We start from the raw sequence: 19830 nt of genomic DNA, 5'->3' as shown, positions 1-19830 counted from the left end.
AAGCCTCACTCCTGCAGGGCAGTCTGCGTGGTTTGATCCTGAACAGAAGACAGGCATAGTCACTTCACTGTTTGTCAACCAGTGCTCTTTCTAAATTTTCAGTGAAATTAGTTTTACTGTTTTTAAGAAGCAAAAATTTGATAGAACACAGAAGTGTTTACTATCAGTGAATATTAATTTGAGAAAGAAATAATATTTTGTCCTTGCCTCAGCAAAATGAGGGAAAAAAATTTGTTTAAAAAATTCTCTAGGTTTTGCATCCTGATTTTTTTCCCAGAAATGAGCAATCTAATTAAGCCAATGTCATAGAGAAGCTATTTGGTCACCTGCACTTCACAGTAAGTTTGGAAGCCCTGGGAGCTGGGGCACATTTTTCACTGAGCTGCAGATACCGTTTTGGGAGCCAGAGGTGTCCAGTGCCAGAGAAAAAATTCTAGGCAGGCATCAGCCTGTGCTACTCAGCTGCGTGGAACTAGTGGGAAGATAATTCCTGAATTCAGTATAGTCGCACATAGGAAGTCCCAAACCTGCCTTGTATTTTCACACTCTGAAGAATTTAATTAATTATTTTGATGTGAGTAATGTCTGTTTCATACGTAATTTAACAGGGGGTTGGTATTCTGGATTTTTTTTTTTTAAGTGCCATTAGTCTATTGAGAGAACTCAATGTACTTTGCAGAAGAAGTTAGCTCATGTTATAAGGATTGTTACAACTTACACCTCAATGCTCGTTTAAGTTATCATAAAGACAGCTTTAGATTAAGGACTTTATCAGTTCTGAACTATTTTTATGATTTTCATCTGGGGTCTTTTTTAAGCTGTCAGCCCTTAAATCCTCCCTTATAAGTAGGAAATTCTTTTGCCGCCTCCTACATTCATCCTGTCTGGCAGAGATGAATTATCGGGGTGGGGGGGGAAGAGATATCATAAATATCTGTATAGTTTAGCTGTCTTATGGAAAGTTAGGTGAATATTCATTTTATATATGTAGTACTGCTTGATGAAAAACACTGAACTGGTTTTACTTAAATCTCAGGAATACTGTGCAAATTCTTTTTAATGCTGCAGTAAGCATTGGGGTGCTTTTGATACATTGGATTAGTAGGCATTTCAGTTAGATGATTGACTGACTAAGTGCTCCCAGAGTAGAGAATATAAACACTTCAGGTTTCGTGGAAGGCCTGTATTTGTACCACGGGTTTTAGTCCAAGGCTTTTGACTGCTTACAAGCAGCAGTGCGCTTCTGAAGTTGGTATCGCCTATTGCTCTTTTACAAATAGATTAACTGAAGCAAAGTGAGAATCCAAAGTGATTTGGTCCAAGATTATTATTGGCAGAGATGAGCTTGAAACTAGGAGTCCTGACTTCGACTCCTTGCTTTGGCCACTATCGGGCTTTGCCATTTGTTTCAACACATGCAGTGAAAGCCAGTGTTCATAAAGATAATGTTTCTGATACTTTAGCTTTTTGATGATTTTCTTTCATCCTTTTGTAAGCAAACTGTTTTTACTTTGCCTAGGAGTTACTTTTAGTGCAGAGTTATGTCAATATATCTGAACATAAATCTCCAGCCTTCAAATATTGTTTTGCACATGGCTGTTAGTGGTTTTAAATTATGAGTACAGCGAGAGCATCTAAAAGTCCCCTCAGCTCTTCTTTCATGTTTCTGTTCATGTGAAAATCATTTGTTTCATTTTTATTTCTGAAACACTATTGCTACGGACCTAGGGTTAAGAGTTTAAACCTTCTTTTGGATTTGTGCCAAAATCACCCCCTCTTAACCTAGTTTACACAATTACTTGATTTGGGCTGAGGCATCAAAGGCAGCTGGACAGGACGATAAGTCAAATCACTCCCTTGTGTGCCATTCACTACGCAAACTGGCATGGCTTAACTATGCCAACTAGCTAAGCTTGAACAGACCTTTGGCTTTTTTTTTTTTTTTTTTTTTTTTTTTTTGACTTGGTATTCCCTTTTTGCAGCTGTATTGTAACTGGGAATTACTGACAGTGAAATATATGTACAGAAAATAAGTCAAACTGAAAGCTGTGATACTGCTTTAACAGTAACTGTTAACTGTTGCTTTCAAGATGTGTTGTCCATATTTATATTCTATGGTTTACCTGACATTCCCATTCCTGTGTAACACAAGCTGTGTACATCTGGATTTTGAGTTAGGCGAATGGTTGGGTCAATTCCATTCTCTGGGTCCTGTGTTAATTACCATGGCTGAACAAAATAATCCATTTCAGCAGTGGAAGATAGCAAATATGTACAGAGGTTTTTGAACAAAAATTAAGGCAGGTAACTACTTTTTTTAGAAGATCCTCCTATTTATTTTTTTATTTTAACATTTTCTTATTTTGACAGTTTAAGACTGTTTCATGTACAGTCAGTGGTCCTGCTAATTAACAGGCATAGGCATGAATTAGACTATCTTCTGTATGCTTAAGGTTTTTTTCAAGGGATGCTCAGCAGTCAATAAAAAGATTAGTGGGAGACTATATGAGCTGTCCTGTTGTGCAATGTAACAGCTAGATCAAGGGTGGGAGCTATTACTGAGTGATCCCTTATCATTTCCTGTGAACTACCATACGCTGTATCGCAACTGAAACTTGGGAAACTGTTAAACAAACCAGTCAAGTTAATTTCTGTTTCAATCTATATTGAATAAACAAATTCACATCTACTGTAATTTGCATATAGCACACATTCAGATTTCTTAGCAGGTTACCAAGAAATTTTGATAAAATTCTCCATGATTAAATAAAAATCGTATTTCTCACTTTTTTGATAGTTAATCTCAAAGAGGTGCTTCAATCTGGTAAATCTTAGCAGCATGTCCCCAAACATACCATTTCAAAGGACCTTTTTTTTGATAGGGAATGAATACATGGCACATGATCAGAACGTTTAGTTCATGATGTACTTGGAAGAACATAGTGTGGAAAACACAGTTGTTCAAAGAATTGCAAAACCAGAAATGTGTAAACCAGACCTTCAAATTTTCAGTTACAATTTTCTAGCCTTCCATTTGAAGGTACTTGGAACCTAGTAAGGAAGTATTATACATACTGACTGTCATGTATGACCATATAATTCTAAATAGAGCAGTGTTTATGTTGTGAAGGAAAGTGGTTTACAACATAATCATTAATGTAAAAATTAACTTCCAGATCTAGTGTATGTTTTATGTACGGTTTAGTATTTTGAGTGTGAAAGTCATTAAATTAGATATCACGTAATGTACTTTATTCTTAAGTTTTACTGTAGAAATAATCATAAGCAGATATGTAAGATTTCATTCCTCATAATCAGGTCATTGAAATCAATTTCTTCCTGTTGTATGTGGTTTTCAAGAATGTTAAACAGTCACTGGATGACTAGTGCCATCTAAATAAATAGATTGTGGTAAGTAGTGCTATAACCATTCTGGTTCTGTTTGAGACCTTAGCACAGGGATCCACAGCCTTGTGACTTCAAAGAACATACCCCTTTTAGGAGTCTCTCAGGAGCTGGGTTTGGGTTGTACAGCCCAGCAGATAACAATGAAGACAACAATTTCATCTTTTGCTGTTGTAACAAATGCAGTTTCTTGGAAAGCCTTGGTTGCCACTTACGGTTGCTTTGAATTTCTTTACTGTAGTTCTAGCTTTTAAGTAAAATGGAAAATAATTTTAAGGTGTCTTAGTAATTCATTATTTATATGGTGTAGCGTTAGAATACTACGTTTTGTGGGCAAGAAAAATATTTTGTATTAGAAATTTGTTTCAACTATCATGTGTGAAATGCCGTGTGAAATGGTACATCATAACATCATAGAAGAAGGCTGGAAACTGGTCACTGCTCGTGGGAGGAGAAAGGCTCCTACTCCTCCTGAAGACCTGAAGCTGAAGAACAGGTTTAGTGCCCTCCAGGATGAGGAGGAGATGGGCATGGCTGCCAGGGAAGTAACCGGGAAAACAGACCCTGTGCCCTACCGGAACACCCGGAAAAAGCGGCGGGTGATTGTTGTGGGGGACTCCCTGCTACAGGGGACGGAGGCATCTATCTGCCGACCTGACCTCTTGTCTAGAGAGGTTTGTGGCCTGCCGGGGGCTCGTGTGAGAGATGTCATGCAAAGACTGCCAAGGCTCGTCCATTCTTCGGACTATTACCCACTGCTGCTCTTCCATGTGGGCGCCAATGACACCAAGGGCAAACTGCAGACCATCAAGCAGGATTTCAGAGCTCTGGGGATGGTGGTCAAGGGTTTGGGAGCCCAGGTCATCTTCTCCTCAATCCTGCCAGTGAGGGGGATGGATGAGAGGAGGAGGAGACGGACTTTCCAGGTTAACGACTGGCTGCGCCGCTGGTGTTGGCAACAGGGTTTTGGTTTCTACGACCATGGGACCCTGTTTGAAGATCAACAACTGATGGCGAGAGATGGGATCCACCTCACGAGGCGGGGCACGCGGGTCTTTGCCAACAGGTTGGCCAACCTGGTAAGGAGGGCTTTAAACTAGGAAAGATGGGGGAAGGGGAGAGTTATAGTGACAGGGTAGTTGGCAAAAGACTGCTCAAGTCAGGATGCCTCCAACAGGTGAATGCAGCCAGGGAAGTGCGCATGGGATGTGGCTATGGAGGACCCTCTTGTATCCCTCCTGGGAAACCTGCATGCTCGATCACCTCCCTGAAATGCCTGTACACCAATGCACGCAGCTTGGGGAACAAACAGGAAGAACTAGAGATGTGTGTGCGGTCGCAGGGCCATGATCTCATTGCCATTACAGAGACATGGTGGGATAGCTCGCATGACTGGAGTGCTGTCATGGATGGCTACGTACTTTTTAGGAAAGACAGGCCAGGAAAGCGAGGTGGTGGAGTTGCTCTTTATGTGAGAGAGCAACTGGAATGTATGGAGCTGTGCCTAGGGGTGGATGAAGAGCGAGTCGAGAGCTTATGGGTAAGGATCAAAGGGCAGGCTAATAGAGGTGACACTGTTGTGGGTGTTTACTACAGGCCACCTGATCAGGATGAGGAAGTGGATGAGGCCTTCTACAGACAGCTGGAAGTAGCCTCACAATCCCAGGCCCTGGTTCTCATGGGGGACTTCAACCACCCTGATATCTGCTGGAAAGACAACACAGCTAGGCACAAACAGTCCTGGAGATTCCTGCAGAGCATTGGTGACAACTTCTTGACCCAGGTGGTGGAGGAGCCAACAAGGAGAGGTGTGCTGCTGGACCTCGTACTAACAAACAAAGAAGGACTGGTGGAAGATGTGAAGGTTGGGGGCTGCCTTGGCTGCAGTGACCATGAGATGGTAGAGTTCAGGATCCTGCGAGGAGGCAGCAGGGCACCAAGTAGGATCGCAACCCTGGACTTCAGGAGAGCAAACTTTGTCCTCTTCAGGGACCTACTTGGAGGAATCCCATGGGTGAGGACCCTGGAAGGAAGGAGTGTTCAAGAGAGTTGGTTAATATTCAAACATCACTTCCTCCAGGCTCAAGAGCGGTGCATCCCTATGAGTAAGAAGTCAAGCAAAGGAGGCAGGAGACCTGCATGGATGAGCAAGGAGCTCCTGGCAAAACTCAACCAGAAGAAGGAAGTATACAGAAAGTGGAAAGGGGGACAGGCCACTTGGGAGGAATATAGGAATGTTGTCAGAGTATGCAGGGATGCGACGAGGAAGGCTAAGGCCCGTTTGGAATTAAATCTGGCTAGAGATGTCAAGGACAACAAGAAGGGCTTCTTCAAATACATCAGCAGCAAGAGGAAGACTAGGGAAAATGTGGGCCCTTTGCTGAATGGGGTGGGTGCCCTGGTGACGAAGGATGCAGAGAAGGCAGAGTTACTGAATGCCTTCTTTGCTTCAGTCTTTACTGCTCAGGCCAGCCCTCAGGAGCCCCAGACCCTGGAGGCAAGAGAGAAAGTCTGGAGAGAGGAAGACTTTCCCTTGGTGGAGGAGGAGTGGGTTAGAGATCATTTAAGCAAACTTGACACCCACAAATCCATGGGCCCTGATGGGATGCACCCACGAGTGCTGAGGGAGCTGGCGGATGTTATTGCTAAGCCACTCTCCATCATCTTTGAAAGGTCATGGAGAACAGGAGAGGTGCCCGAGGACTGGAAGAAAGCCAATGTCACCCCAGTCTTCAAAAAGGGCAAGAAGGAGGACCCAGGGAACTACAGGCCAGTCAGCCTCACCTCCATCCCTGGAAAGGTGATGGAGCAGCTCATCCTGGAAGCCATCTCCACGCATGTGGAGGAAAAGAAGGTGATCAGGAGTAGTCAGCATGGCTTCACCAAGGGGAAATCATGCCTAACCAATCTGATAGCCTTCTATGATGGAATGACTGGCTGGGTAGATGAGGGGAGAGCAGTGGATGTTGTCTACCTAGACTTCAGCAAGGCTTTTGACACTGTCTCCCATAGCATCCTCATAGACAAGCTCAGGAAGTGTGGGTTAGATGAGTGGACAGTGAGGTGGATTGAGAACTGGCTGAATGGCAGAGCTCAGAGAGTTGTGATCAGTGGTACAGAGTCTAGTTGGAGGCCTGTAGCTAGCGGTGTCCCCCAGGGGTCAGTACTGGGTCCAGTCTTGTTCAACTTCTTCATCAATGACCTGGATGAAGGCACAGAGTGCACACTCAGCAAGTTTGCTGATGATACAAAACTGGGAGGAGTGGCCGATACGCCAGAGGGCTGTGCTGCCATTCAAAGAGACTTGGACAGGCTGGAGAGGTGGGCAGAGAGGAACCTCATGAAATTCAACAAAGGGAAGTGCAGGGTCCTGCACCTGGGGAGGAATAACCCCATGCAGCAGTACAGGTTGGGGGTTGACCTGCTGGAAAGCAGCTCTGCTGAGAAGGACCTGGGAGTGCTGGTGGACACCAAGTTAAGTATGAGGCAGCAATGTGCCCTTGTGGCCAAGAAGGCCAATGGTATCCTGGGCTGCATCAGAAAGAGTGTTGCCAGCAGGTCGAGGGAAGTGATTCTCCCCCTCTACTCAGCCCTGGTGAGGCCACATCTGGAGTACTGCGTCCAGTTCTGGGCTCCCCAGTACAAGAGGGATGTGGCACTACTGGAGCAAGTCCAGCGAAGGGCCACAAAGATGATGAGGGGACTGGAGCATCTCTCTTATGAGGAAAGGCTGAGAGAGCTTGGCCTGTTTAGCTTGGAGAAGAGAAGGCTGAGAGGAGATCTTATCAATGTGTATAAGTATCTGAAGGGAGGGTGTCGAGAGGATGGGGCCAGACTCTTTTCAGTGGTGCCGAGCGACAGGACGCGAGGCAATGGGCACAAACTGAAACACAGACACTTCCATCTTAACATGAGGAAAAACTTTTTCACTGTGAGGGTGACAGAGCACTGGAACAGGTTGCCCCGAGAGGTGGTGGAGTCTCCTTCTCTGGAGATATTCAAAAGCCGCCTGGATGCAATCCTGTGCAATGTGCTCTAGGTGACCCTGGTGGAGCAGGGGGGTTGGACTAGATGATCTCCAGAGGTCCCTTCCAACCTCAGTGATTCTGTGATTATGGAATTCTCCTTTGGAGTGTTATGTTTCTACTGTGAATCAAGGCCAGTCCTTGCACTGGCAGCATTAGACTGTATTAGATTGTATACATGCCTTCTGGGAGGTAATTTCTTTAAGGGCACAAAACTGGAGATAATTTCTCTTTCCTATATAACAGTACATCAAATGGTAGATATTGCTTATTTCAATGCGTGCAACTGATTTGATACATACCTCAAGTCATAGCCTCTAAAAGAAATGAAATAATAAGAATATTTGATCAATTTTTTGCTTTCAGAAATTAGCACCTGGAGTCAGTCAATTTGCTTACACCTGTGTACAAGACCATCCTATCTGGACTAACCAACAGTTTTGGGAAACAACCTTTTATAGTGATGTGCAAAATCAAGTTCGGTCCCTCTATCTTACAGCCAAAGAAGACAACCATGCCATGCAATTGAGGCAAAAGGTAAGAGAATATATTAAATAACAAGGTAGTATTTTTTTACTCATATATTAAATGCCACCTAAGTCATAGAGAGCTAAATTATGTCTTTTCCAGTTTTACATATTTTCTCTCATTTTCCCCATATTAAAGAGATACTGTTAAATTTGTATATTCATATAAAACTTCATCATAAATTTGTGTCTAAGTTAAAGGAAGCAACGTATGAAGAATAATATGGATCTACTGTAGGTATATGCTGTGCCAAATACACAATACCTGAAAATCTCAATCAATAGAATTTTGTCCATGATCCAAGAAATATATATATATATATATATATATAGTCTTCTGAAAATATCTCGCTTTTAAAGTATCAACTTTAATTTAAAAAATGTGCGTTTCATTTTCTGAAGAAAAATATCCTTTAATTAGTCGGTATGAAAATACTATTTGGCCTTCAAAAGAGATTTTGCTAAGCAGGAGAACAATGTTTTCAAAAATTCTACCATACATTTTTAAAATATCTAAGTTACTTTTTGGCCAGGTTTCAGTAAGTGTAGGTAGCAAATCCATAACTTCCTTATAGTAAGTTTTGGAGATTTTATTTCAAACTGTGCATATGTTGAATCTTCCTTAAGTTAAACTGATAAAATCTGGCACTTATTCTGATTATCTTGGCCTATTTTAATGTGATTATGCTGTTTGTGATTGGATGTAGCCACATCCAGATCTTTAACATACAGATCATAGATAAGCGTACAAGAAGTAGCTAGCCCACAAATTAGATAATTTTAGACTCACTTCTCCATTTATAGTGAACAATCTACTGAGAACATAAACTTGCCTTAACAAAAGAGTTGATAGTCTGTTATTTGCAGATAATTATAACAATATCCTCAAAAAATCTCTTGAATTTTTTAAACAAGTGAAAACTTAAATATTGCTGTATCATTTATTTTTGATAAAGAGGTCAGCTTAGAAAATTACTGTACAGAAAGAACCAATTCATAGTTTATTCATTTAAAGACTTTTTAGGGCACATACACACTTGGCAGAACAGTAAAAAGAAATCATACTTTGGTATTCAGTTACTGATCTTTGTCAGTATAAAATAACACTAAAAATATCAAAACTTCAGACTTATCTGCAAGACATTAGAATGTGATGTTGCCCTTATGATATTTTTTATAACACTTTATGTATCATTTTTCATACTTCAACATACCTTTTTTTCCTGAGATAGTAATTTTTCATATACCAATGTTATAAGCTAGCAATAGTTCTATTATACCAACAGCCTAAGCTAGCAGCAGTTCTAGCATCCAGTGTTAGGTTATTACTAAACCCTGGGCTTTTCTGTTGATTGATATTCAGTTTCCTGTGTTAAAATTGAACAGATTTTCCAGAACACAAATGGTCTCTGTGGTAGGAAAGTATATGTCTAATTCAAAAATGAAAGTATTATGGGAAGCATCAGAACATGCTAAAAGAATTTTTGAAGACGCACATATACACGGTAAAAAGCCTTCTGTGATCTCTCTTCTTGCATGAAAATACCATTGTCAGCTCTGTGACTGAAAAGTGATATGCTACCCAAAAACATACAGCATTGTGAAGAGAGGAAGAAAAATGGAGAGAGGGATTCCTGCAAACGGCGTCAGAATGAAGAACTGAAACAGCAAGTCAGGCATATCAGGGAGGAAGGCAAAAGGACTGTGCACCCAGAGCCCTTTCCAGTTCAACACAGTTTAGGGAGAAATGTGAAGAACAGTAGGAATTACAAGGAAACTTCAGCTTTAACCTTCACATGAGTAATTATATGGAAAATTAATTGCACTTAATATGGTGTTAGGTTACTAACATCAGCTGCCAGATTCCTTTATTCTGTTTTCCATAGGCTATAATATAATTTGACTACGTGCCACCTACTTAGTTTTACACCAAGTGAATGCTAGAATTGGAATCCAACGTGCAAAAACATGAGTGTTTCAGCTGATCTGGAAACTATTTATATAAATGCATACCTCACCTGAATATTCTAGGAATTTAGAGCATATCATCTGCATCAAGCAATCAACTGCATGTTGTTTCTCAAACTGATTTATGCTTGTTCTTACATGAACTAAGCGGATAAGCTAAGGAGAGCAGCCATATTAAAATCAGTACACCATTCTGAAGAAAAATTAAAGATAGTGTAGCACAAAAAAGATGTAAAAAGAAATTATCTTATTGCTAGGTCTATCCACATTATGCTACTTGCATATTTCAGTAAACTACTTTCAATGCTAGATAACTATAATTAAGCTGTCCTTAAACCCTCTTGAATTTTCTTTTTCTTTTAAATAATTGAATTGAGAGTTCAACACTTTTGACTGGTTTTTTTTAAGTTATAATTTTATAATTGTTGTATAAATTTTTATTTCTTTATATGTTTTCTAGGAGAAAAATTCTGTAGGTCCAGACCAGGATAAGACAGCAATGGACCTAGCTGCTGAGCAGTTGCGTTTATGGCCAACTCTTACTAAACAAACTCAACAGGAGCTAGTACAGAATGAGGAAAGTACAGTTTTCAGTCAGGCAATTCATTTTGCTAACCTCATGGTCTACCTGCTAGTACCACTGGATACAAGTAAGAACAAATTATTGAGAACCTCAGCTACTGGTGACTGGGAGAGTGGAAGCAACAGTATTGTCACAAACAGGTGCGTAAACAAGTTCAGTGGTAATCAGTTAAGATGGACCACTCTGTTTTTCCACTGAAAATGCTGTATTATTGAAAACTTTCATTTCAAAACTTAAGATTAAAAACCTTTAAATTTTGTTGTTAGTAAACTTCTTAATATAGAAAAAAGGACAACTTTTGAAATCTGATCATTTTTAATAGCTTAAAATTTTTCATTTTCAAGACTTATTCTAAATACCAGATTATTTGAATATCTTCTTTCTGAGTTCATTAATAAAGGAGAGTGGAAATCTAACATGATGCCTCTTATATGATAGAGTTTCATCCAGAGTAAAGCACTGGGAAAATATCTGTTTCCTTTAGCACCTTAAGATCATCTTTGCCAGCAGCATAATCAGAGTTGTACTCTCTGGAAGTAGTATTCAGATTTTAAGTTACAGCAGCCTTTTGCCTCAAGAGTGGCCATTTGTGAAAAGGAATACTGAAAATATTTTAAATGTGTTTAAATCAGATTTCTACTCTTATGATTGTCTTTTTTTCTAATAATCTAAATTAATTAAAACAGGGAGAACTTTCACACAGACCTCTTGGCTAGCACATATACTTAGTATTGAGTTAACAAAGCTCTTACTAACTTTATTAGGAGCAGGATAAGACAATTAAATATTTTCCATAATAATAATGTGATAGTGTAGATTGATTATCTGATGGCAGTGGAGATGATATATTGGTTTAGGAAGTTAGCAGTTACCTTACATTGATGACTTATTGTTTAAATATTCATCAGTATCTCCACTTCTTCATAAGCAAGCAAGTCACAAGCAAGAAAACCCCTTTTGAAGGGTAATTAGAAATATAATGAGTCTTTTCAAATAGTGCCATGTAATAACTAGATAGTAAAATACAAGCTTTATCATAGACTAGAACCCTAGAGAGATCCAAAGGCTGAAAAATGAGTAGTTACAGTTTCTGCATATCATTGGCTCATATTTTAGTCATAATATTTAGATATTTCTTGATGTGTTTGTCCCTTGGGCATTGTTTTTAAAGAGAAATTTTCAAGGGCATGAAACCTTGTAGTAAATTGCTGGTAGGTTGATAATAAGTAAAGCTCAGTTGCAGTTCTAAAGAATGTGTGACACTGCTAAAGAGCTTCAGCCTAGAAAGTTCAAGTCATGTTTTTTTTGTTTACCCTTGCTTGCCTTTTTCTTTTGAATTTGTTAGAATGGTTATGCCAAGTATTTAAACTTTTTCTTCATGCAGCTTCTTGGGTAATGCCTCCATCTGTCCCAAGCAGAATAATTTACCACCGTTTAAAGAGACAAGGAAAAATTTTATTGCTGCAGTAAGAATTTTTAATCTAATACTACAAATTGTTCAAGACAGATATAGGATATGAGAAAGAAAACAACAACCCCAAAATGCTTCTGTTAGATTTTCTACAACCTGAAAAACAATTCTTTATCAACCTAAAATCAAGTAATCATATTCATAGCATCCCTAAAATCACAGTTTCTATACTACAACTGCAAGGAAGAAAGGCACTGTAGTCACAAAAAGCAGGAAGGTTAAACCAATGGGGCAAATGTTAAGTTACTAAAGAGATGGGAGGAGTATAGAGCTGGTAAATTCCCTAGCATGCAAATCTAGCACATTTATTAGCAAGTGTTCCTCCCTTTGTATTTATTGTCTTCGTAACAGCTATGATCAGTTGAATCACCCAGCTGATAAAATGATAGCACATGACATGAGGACGCTGACATCAAGTTAAAAATAGGGCATCAGTATTTGTCTCCCCGTGGCGGCTACTTCTGCTGACTAGACACCTCTTGTCTCAGGCATTAGGAAGTGCTCAGTGGATGGATTGGGGGGTATGATACAGTGTACAAATCTGGCCCTGAACATCCCTGAAGTTCTCCTGTATTGTCATCTGTGCAGTTCTGATGGTGTTAGCAATAGTGAGAATACAATGTGATCACGGTACCAGTATATGCTTTCAGCAAGTACTTTAGGTATTGTAACTAGAAAAAGACATAGCTTTTCTCTGTCTAGCCAAATATCATGTTATCAAATATCATTCAGCTTCACCAGTTGAATTTTTTACACTTGAGATTTCTTTTATTTATGTCCCTAGTATTGCAGGCAGTGTTGCAGAGAGTTATGACACTGAAAGTGGATTTGAGGACTCTGAGAACAATGATGTTGCAAATGCGGTTGTACGGTTCATCACCAGATTTATTGACAAGGTTTGCACAGAGAGTGGAGTTACCCAGGATCACATCAAGGGTCTTCATTGCATGATACCAGGTAAGAATTGTGCCAAAAATGTGCATTTGTAGTCTTTCTTTTTTCTTCTTTTCTGGTGAGAGAAATGCATTTTTTTAGTTTCAGTTACTTTCAGTGGAGTTGAAAGGTTAGATTTCTTTTCTAGGCTGTAATTGCTGTTGAATTTCTGATAACTATTCCCTTGACAGTAAAATTTCAGAATTTCAGAACATCAGAGTTATAATTACATTGCAACTTTCTCTTTCATGTTATGTGAGATTTCATTTACGGTATTACTGATTTCCAGGCATTGTAGCAATGCACATAGAGACCCTGGAGGCTGTCCATCGTGAGAGTAGAAGACTTCCACCAATACAGAAGGCAAGTATTATGAAACATGTTTGTACTGTTTACAAGTATTAGAATCATGCAGTTTAGTCATTCTTTTTTTCCTCCCTCATGTTAAGAGGAAACATCAAAACACTGAAAGAAAGTTTCCACCAGTGATAAATAAACTGTTTGGCTTTGGTCTCATGAAATATGAACTTATGAAACTAGCAGAGCTAAACCTCTGAACATAAACAAGATATTGCATGCCCCCTGTTTTTCAAGACCCATTTCTCCTAGTTAAGTCCAAACTCCATCTCCCTTCTCTGGAATCAGTCTCACAACAATTTTGTTTTGAAGCTTTTTATGCCAAATACTATAACTAGACTGAGGTATAACTCTGGTATCCCCATTACACTTGCACTTTAATTTATTTGCATCAGCCCAAGATTCTACGACCAACTTTATTGCCTGGAGAAGAATTTGTTTGTGAAGGTCTCCGTGTGCTGCTGGATCCTGATGGCAGAGAGGAAGCAACAGGAGGATTGCTTGGAGGTCCTCACATCCTCCCTGCTGAAGGAGCTTTATTCCTTACCACCTACAGAATTATATTTAAAGGCACTCCTCATGATCAATTGGGTAAGAAAAATTAAACAGTGATAATTGTGGTCCTTCAGATATGCAGGACTCTAACTGACCTATCCATCTACTTAAGCATCAACATCAAAGCTCATATACCGCACAGTATAATTTTTCATGTTGATCACACAAGAATAATCTCTTCATATAGGGTTTTTATCACTACATGTGACAATGATTGATTTTGATTTTACATTTTAACTTGACTAGAGCTCATTTCTTCATTGGAAACATGAGGTTTGAAATTTTTGTTCCTGTGTAGTGGTAGGTATTTAGAAAGCTGTCTTCAGTTACTTATGTAGTATAAAATCAAAATATGCACTTGTCTTAGGGGAAACAGTTCAGTAGGCTGTCATATGGTATTACGGGCTCATGGGTTCTTATGGACCGCTTAAACTTGGAGAAAGAAAACAAGGATGTTCCTGAATAGTATTCCACTCATTTCCATAGCCTTTCTGTTTCGAATGGACAAAATACTTAGTATCTCTATACCTCTGTTCCATCTGTAAAATTAATTTAATAATTTTGCTATGCAGAGCAATAATAAACTGCTTCACTGCTAAGAGGGAACATAGGAATTCTGTGTGATCTGCAACTTCTACTGCCTCTAGCTTTTCATTAGACACTTTTTTCAGCCACTATAAGTCTGTTAAATGAAAAATATTCATGTGCCAGCATTCTCCCTAAGAGGATTATTAATAAATTGCATATTGTTTTACTATATAACGGAAATTATGGCTCTTACGAATGATAGTTTTCATGTTTTGACAGCTGCCATTTGTAAGCAGATTAAATTATCACTCTGAAATATAAAGTTGTCTTGGAGACTTCATGGTCATATGTAAAGAAATTACTATATATCGTTCCTTGTTTATAAGCTACATAATGCAACCTGAAGAATGAGCAGGTTTGAAACTGATTCTTGGGCCTCTACCAACCTAGATTTTAGGGGTGCATTTTCACTGTGTAGAAGGACTCATTCCTATGTATTCAAAGTACAGTGTGACCTAAATAGATCTGACTCAGTGATCTAACAAGTATCTGTAAAAACAATTCTGTGGCCCTTAGTTGGAGAACAGACGGTGATCCGAAGCTTTCCTATTGCATCTGTTACAAAGGAGAAGAAGATCACTATACAGAATCAGCTGCAGCAGAATATGCAGGAAGGACTGCAGATCTCTTCAGCCACCTTTCAGGTAAAAAGAAGTTTTGTAAAATGTATGTGATATTACAGTCAGCTCCAAATACTGATGAGCACTGCTTTGTCCTGATACCTGTGAGGAGTTCAGTTTCCTACCTGTGGAGTCAATAGAGAATGCAGTCATAGACACCCTTGAGCTTTTTGGCCCAGCTGATGCTCACAGAAGGTTTACTGTTTTCAAACTGGATGTCTTTCACTCCTTTCCTCACCCTTCTATTTTGGATTCAATAAAGAGCTATCTTTGAGTCCAAAGTCTCTTCATGTGAGGAAGCAGAGGCCCAGGCAGGCCAGTGGAAACATGCATTCTCTCTCTTCTAGCTATACAGAATGAATAAGAAATGAAAAGGCTATAAATCTTACTTGTCAACACTTTCCACTTTACCAACTTTCTGGAAGGATCCATGGCAGAAAGTCATCCCTAATAGTACATTGCAAATGGAAGCTACGCTTCCAGGAATCTTTAGGGCAGCCACCAATAGCAAGAACCAGCGGGCCTCAGTATGAAATGCCCTGACTTCTGCACAGAGGCTGGTACTTTGCTGTCATGAGGATCCCCCTCCATGTGTTCAACAGAAGCAGGTACTACAGGACAGCTGGCAGAGAGAGACTTCGAAGCTTTAGGAGTCTGAACTCTCCCTAAATGTTTCTTCTTGGTCCTGATCTAATCTGTGGTCAAAGCCCAAAACGTGGAAAGCTGAAGAATTCTGTAATGTAGACTAGAAGTATACAGCAGTGCTTAAGGTATAAAATATTTTACTGGGTTGTTTGACTTTAGAAGTAGTATATTTTCATTCAGAACAATAAGTCTTTACTGATAATGAAATAGGTCATCAGTATTTTTACTAGTTCTTTACATAATAGATATTATTTAACTGTATTATCCTTCAATATCCTATTCAAAAGCATAATATTAGTAAGACAAATGAGATATTTTAATTAAAACAATCTGAAGAAAGTTATTCTTTTGGACTTTTGGGAGGACTTGATGAGGACTTTTATTTTTTAAAGATTTTTTTTACCAGAATAGCTAGCATGCTTCAATGATGTGCTAAATGCAGACACAGATCAGTGTTTCTAGTGCTGGATTCTGGTCAGACATCATCTCTGCTTTTGTTTAGCATAGTTTCGTATGAGGTTATAAAAACAAAAACGATCAGCAGACAGTTTACTTTCTGTTCCCTTTGTAGCAGCTAGAGTTCAATACTGTATCAGATAGCCCCCCCTCTTTGTTTATTAATTATGACTTTCAAAGGGTTTTGGCTACAGCTGTGCTATTATAATGTCTTCAAAACTTTGTATCACTGTAACTGTCAAAGATTCAAAACCTCCTTTCAAGGAGGTCCTAGAACAACAGAATTATTAGTTGTCTGGAAAATAATTACTAAAGCCAGTGAAATGGAAAACCGGTGATGAAACCTACCTTATGGATAGCAAATGAAAGACTTCAAAGCTATTTAGGCACACAAAAATAAACCTCTAGGATATTTTTTGTTTGCTTGCTTGCTTTTCCCTCATTCTGATAGTTCTTTTTGGCCCTCTTATGTATTCCCCATTTTCTTATTTTTATTTTATTTTATTTTTATTTTATTTTATCCCCAAGAGCTGACTGTCATTCTTCTGGCTGAGGGTCATGGGATTTTTTCAAAAGCATTATAAAACTTTATAAAGAGGATTTTAATGGATTAGTAGGTCACTGTTGAATAGCATGTTAGTTCCTTTTTTGGCATCAGATTTCACCATTATGCTTTGCTAGTAGCAGTTTTCTGAACTTTTGTAAGGTGAAGCAAAAATTGGAATGTGTAAGTAACGGAAGAATAATGGTTGAGATTTATGAATGCTGAAATTGTTGATTTGATGAGAGTTTTTGAAATATATTACCAAACCTTGTTTGCAGTGTATGGACAGAGCTGACAGAGTATTTCCACCTAAGCTATCCCATGTAGCTAGTATTTTAACTAATGTAGTCATCTTAGCGCCAGCACCTGCACTTAGATTTACCCAGAGTATTTTGTGTTTGATATTATGGGAATTCTAGATGCTTCATAGTCGAAATAACTTAGTATAGGAATATAAATGTAAAATGTAAATAAAAATTAATGAACTAAATAAATATCCCTTACAATCAGTAAGATGTACATTCGTATATTTGTATTTTCCAGTATGCACAGTACTGCATAAGTAGGATGTTTTTATCAATATATTTTAAGATCTTTTAATTTCTTGAATTCTAGAAATAATGATATTTTCAGACTCTAATGTGTCATGTCTTTTATATACAGTTAATTAAGGTAGCATTCGATGAAGAAGTAAGTCCTGAAGTGGTGGAAATATTTAAGAAACAGTTAATGAAGTTCCGCTATCCTCAGTCTATCTTCAGTGCTTTTGCATTTGCAGCTGGGCAAACAGCACCACAAATAATTTTACCAAAGCAAAAAGAAAAGAACACTTCATTCCGGTATAGTCATTTTTCTTCTTTTATTACTGCTGTTCTTGTTTACTATTAGTCAAATACATTGACCGATCTGACAGCCTTGCAGAACTGCAGATCGTTTAAGCAGTCTTCAGGAAAGTCAAAATAACTGATTACTATTCTGCAGCTTTTTTATGTTTACCAAATAAAAGGTAGGTTAGTATGAAATGTATGTGGATTTGGTGTAAAAATATTTTTTTTATCCAAACTTCTCACCATGGAAAATTTGAGCAAGTATCTCGTTACGTCTTAAAACACATACTTTAATATTAATATTATCTTCAGCTATGCAAACTATGCCACCATTAATACAACTTTCTTGTATATTATGCTATAGGTTAATATCCTAGTTTTGGTAGGAATACATTCCACCCATAGTACAGTCTGTACAGTTGTCCTAGTATTCTTTAAAGAGTTTCAGCTTTGGGTCTTCTTTTGAAGTTTATTTTATACAATAATTTTTACTAGACTAGATGGTTCATTAGTCTCTGCCAGAACGGCAGTTCCCATGATCCTCTGTTGATTATCGCATTGGTGACGCAGGGAAGTAGAATCCCAAGCTGGTCATGGAATCCTAAAACTTTAAGGTACTTTTTATCTTTCCTGCCTTCACTCCATCAACTTCATAGACTTGTCACATTGCTAGCAAAACACAAATACCTAAGGAAAGGTGACAACTGGTTATTCATTGCTATTGGTCATAGTAGGCATAAATTTATCTCAAAGTATTATCTGATATAATAAAAATGGCAATTTAAAATAAGTGTAGAAATGCATTTTTCTGGAGGTTAGGATTTTTCTGTCTTGATATTAAATGAAAAATTATGAATGCTTTATGTGGGTAAGTGGGTTCATCATAAAAATCTGTACATGCTGTCAGGGAGAATTACACATATCTTTCTAAATATTTTTATTGCTGTGGATTTATAGTACCTTCTCAAAAACCATTGTGAAAGGTGCAAAACGTGCTGGGAAGATGACAATTGGCCGCCAATATTTATTAAAGAAGAAGACAGGCACAATAGTGGAAGAAAGAGGGAATCGTCCAGGCTGGAATGAAGATGATGATATATCTGGTAATCATAAAATATTTTTCATTTTGGCTGATAAGTTTATCCTATTATGTTTCCATTCCAATATGTTGAATGAGTAATATCTTCAAGAAGAAATTGCAGAGTCTGCCTAGACAGGAGTAAGAAAGATTTCAAATACTTAACAGTTTCCATTTGTGATGACCAGGGTTATAGGACAAAAGAGGAAGCTGACTTCATTCAGTGGTAAAGGAAGATGCTAGATTTTAGTTATCAAACTACATTCACACAGTATTTTTTGGGGGGGGGGGAGGGGGTTACATCTTAATAGTGTAGACAAAACAGCACTGAAGCACACTGTAACATTCATTTATCTTTAAACAGTCTGGCATCAGCAATTAGTCTATAACAAGAAAGCAGTAATTGCTGAGGTTCAAGAAACAGCAAATATGGGAGAATTTTGCAGATGTGGAAGTGACAAATGATTTCTCAAAGGAGCAAAAGTCCTTATTACTGAAAATACTGTTTTTCATTGAAAATGCCATTTTTCCAAACTTCAATTGAGCATATTTTGGGAAAGAAGGTAGAAAATGATTTGGACACTTTTTATAGTTGGTGTGGTGGTGTGGAGTTCGACTTTCTTCCAAATACTTCTTTTCCTACCATGTGCTGCTGTCAGTATATCCTTATCTGGACCACTGCTAATTTATAATAAACCACTAGAGGGAACCAGATTCTCCTGTACATAAGCAGGTATTGGTTTGTCATACCATTTTCTTTTTTTTCTTTTTAATTTAGCATTTCAGATAATGAGGTGTTTATCAAACACTAATAATTTCTTCAAAATATCAGTCAAGCCAAATTTTTCCTTTTGAATATTTGCTCAGTGAGCAAGATGACTTCTGTGCAGACAATGAAAGCTTCTCTGAAGCTGGACTCTGCTACTGCACTGTCTCAGTGCTCTCTGAAGTGGAAGAAGGCCTTTCCAGGAAAGCTGAAAAATATTGATTCTCTTCCTTCATTACAGATAAATGTGGTGGATAAAAGACAAAAAGAAAAGATAGTGAAATACTGAACGTCTTTACACTACTGAAAACTTAGGTTCTTCAGTTGAATTTGTAGCCTCTTCCTTAAGTACTGACCTAGTGTATGTTCTGATGTTGCAAAATCTTCAGGTCAGAAGCACTTCTGAGGGCTGTGCCTATTCTGGTTGTTTTTCTATGTCCTTCACCCAGACAGAGCAAGCATAATCAATCTGTATATTTGTA

At 38.4% G+C, this 19830-nt stretch overlaps 1 protein-coding gene across 1 annotated transcript in view; it reads left to right on the top strand.

The window, feature by feature from the left end:
- Nucleotides 1–19830, top strand: part of SBF2 (SET binding factor 2) — a 281893-nt gene that overhangs the window by 210235 nt on the left and 51828 nt on the right. Inside the window, exons 18-25 of the mRNA XM_067296115.1 lie at nt 7797–7967; nt 10386–10648; nt 12764–12936; nt 13202–13275; nt 13665–13860; nt 14929–15056; nt 17341–17516; nt 18462–18607. Coding sequence (XP_067152216.1) covers nt 7797–7967; nt 10386–10648; nt 12764–12936; nt 13202–13275; nt 13665–13860; nt 14929–15056; nt 17341–17516; nt 18462–18607 — 1327 coding nt within the window. The remainder of the gene's footprint in view (nt 1–7796; nt 7968–10385; nt 10649–12763; nt 12937–13201; nt 13276–13664; nt 13861–14928; nt 15057–17340; nt 17517–18461; nt 18608–19830) is intronic.

Source organism: Apteryx mantelli, chromosome 4 (genome assembly GCF_036417845.1).
Source record: "Apteryx mantelli isolate bAptMan1 chromosome 4, bAptMan1.hap1, whole genome shotgun sequence".
Taxonomy (NCBI): Eukaryota; Metazoa; Chordata; class Aves; order Apterygiformes; family Apterygidae; genus Apteryx; species Apteryx mantelli.
This window is presented reverse-complemented; position numbering and strand designations above follow the sequence as displayed.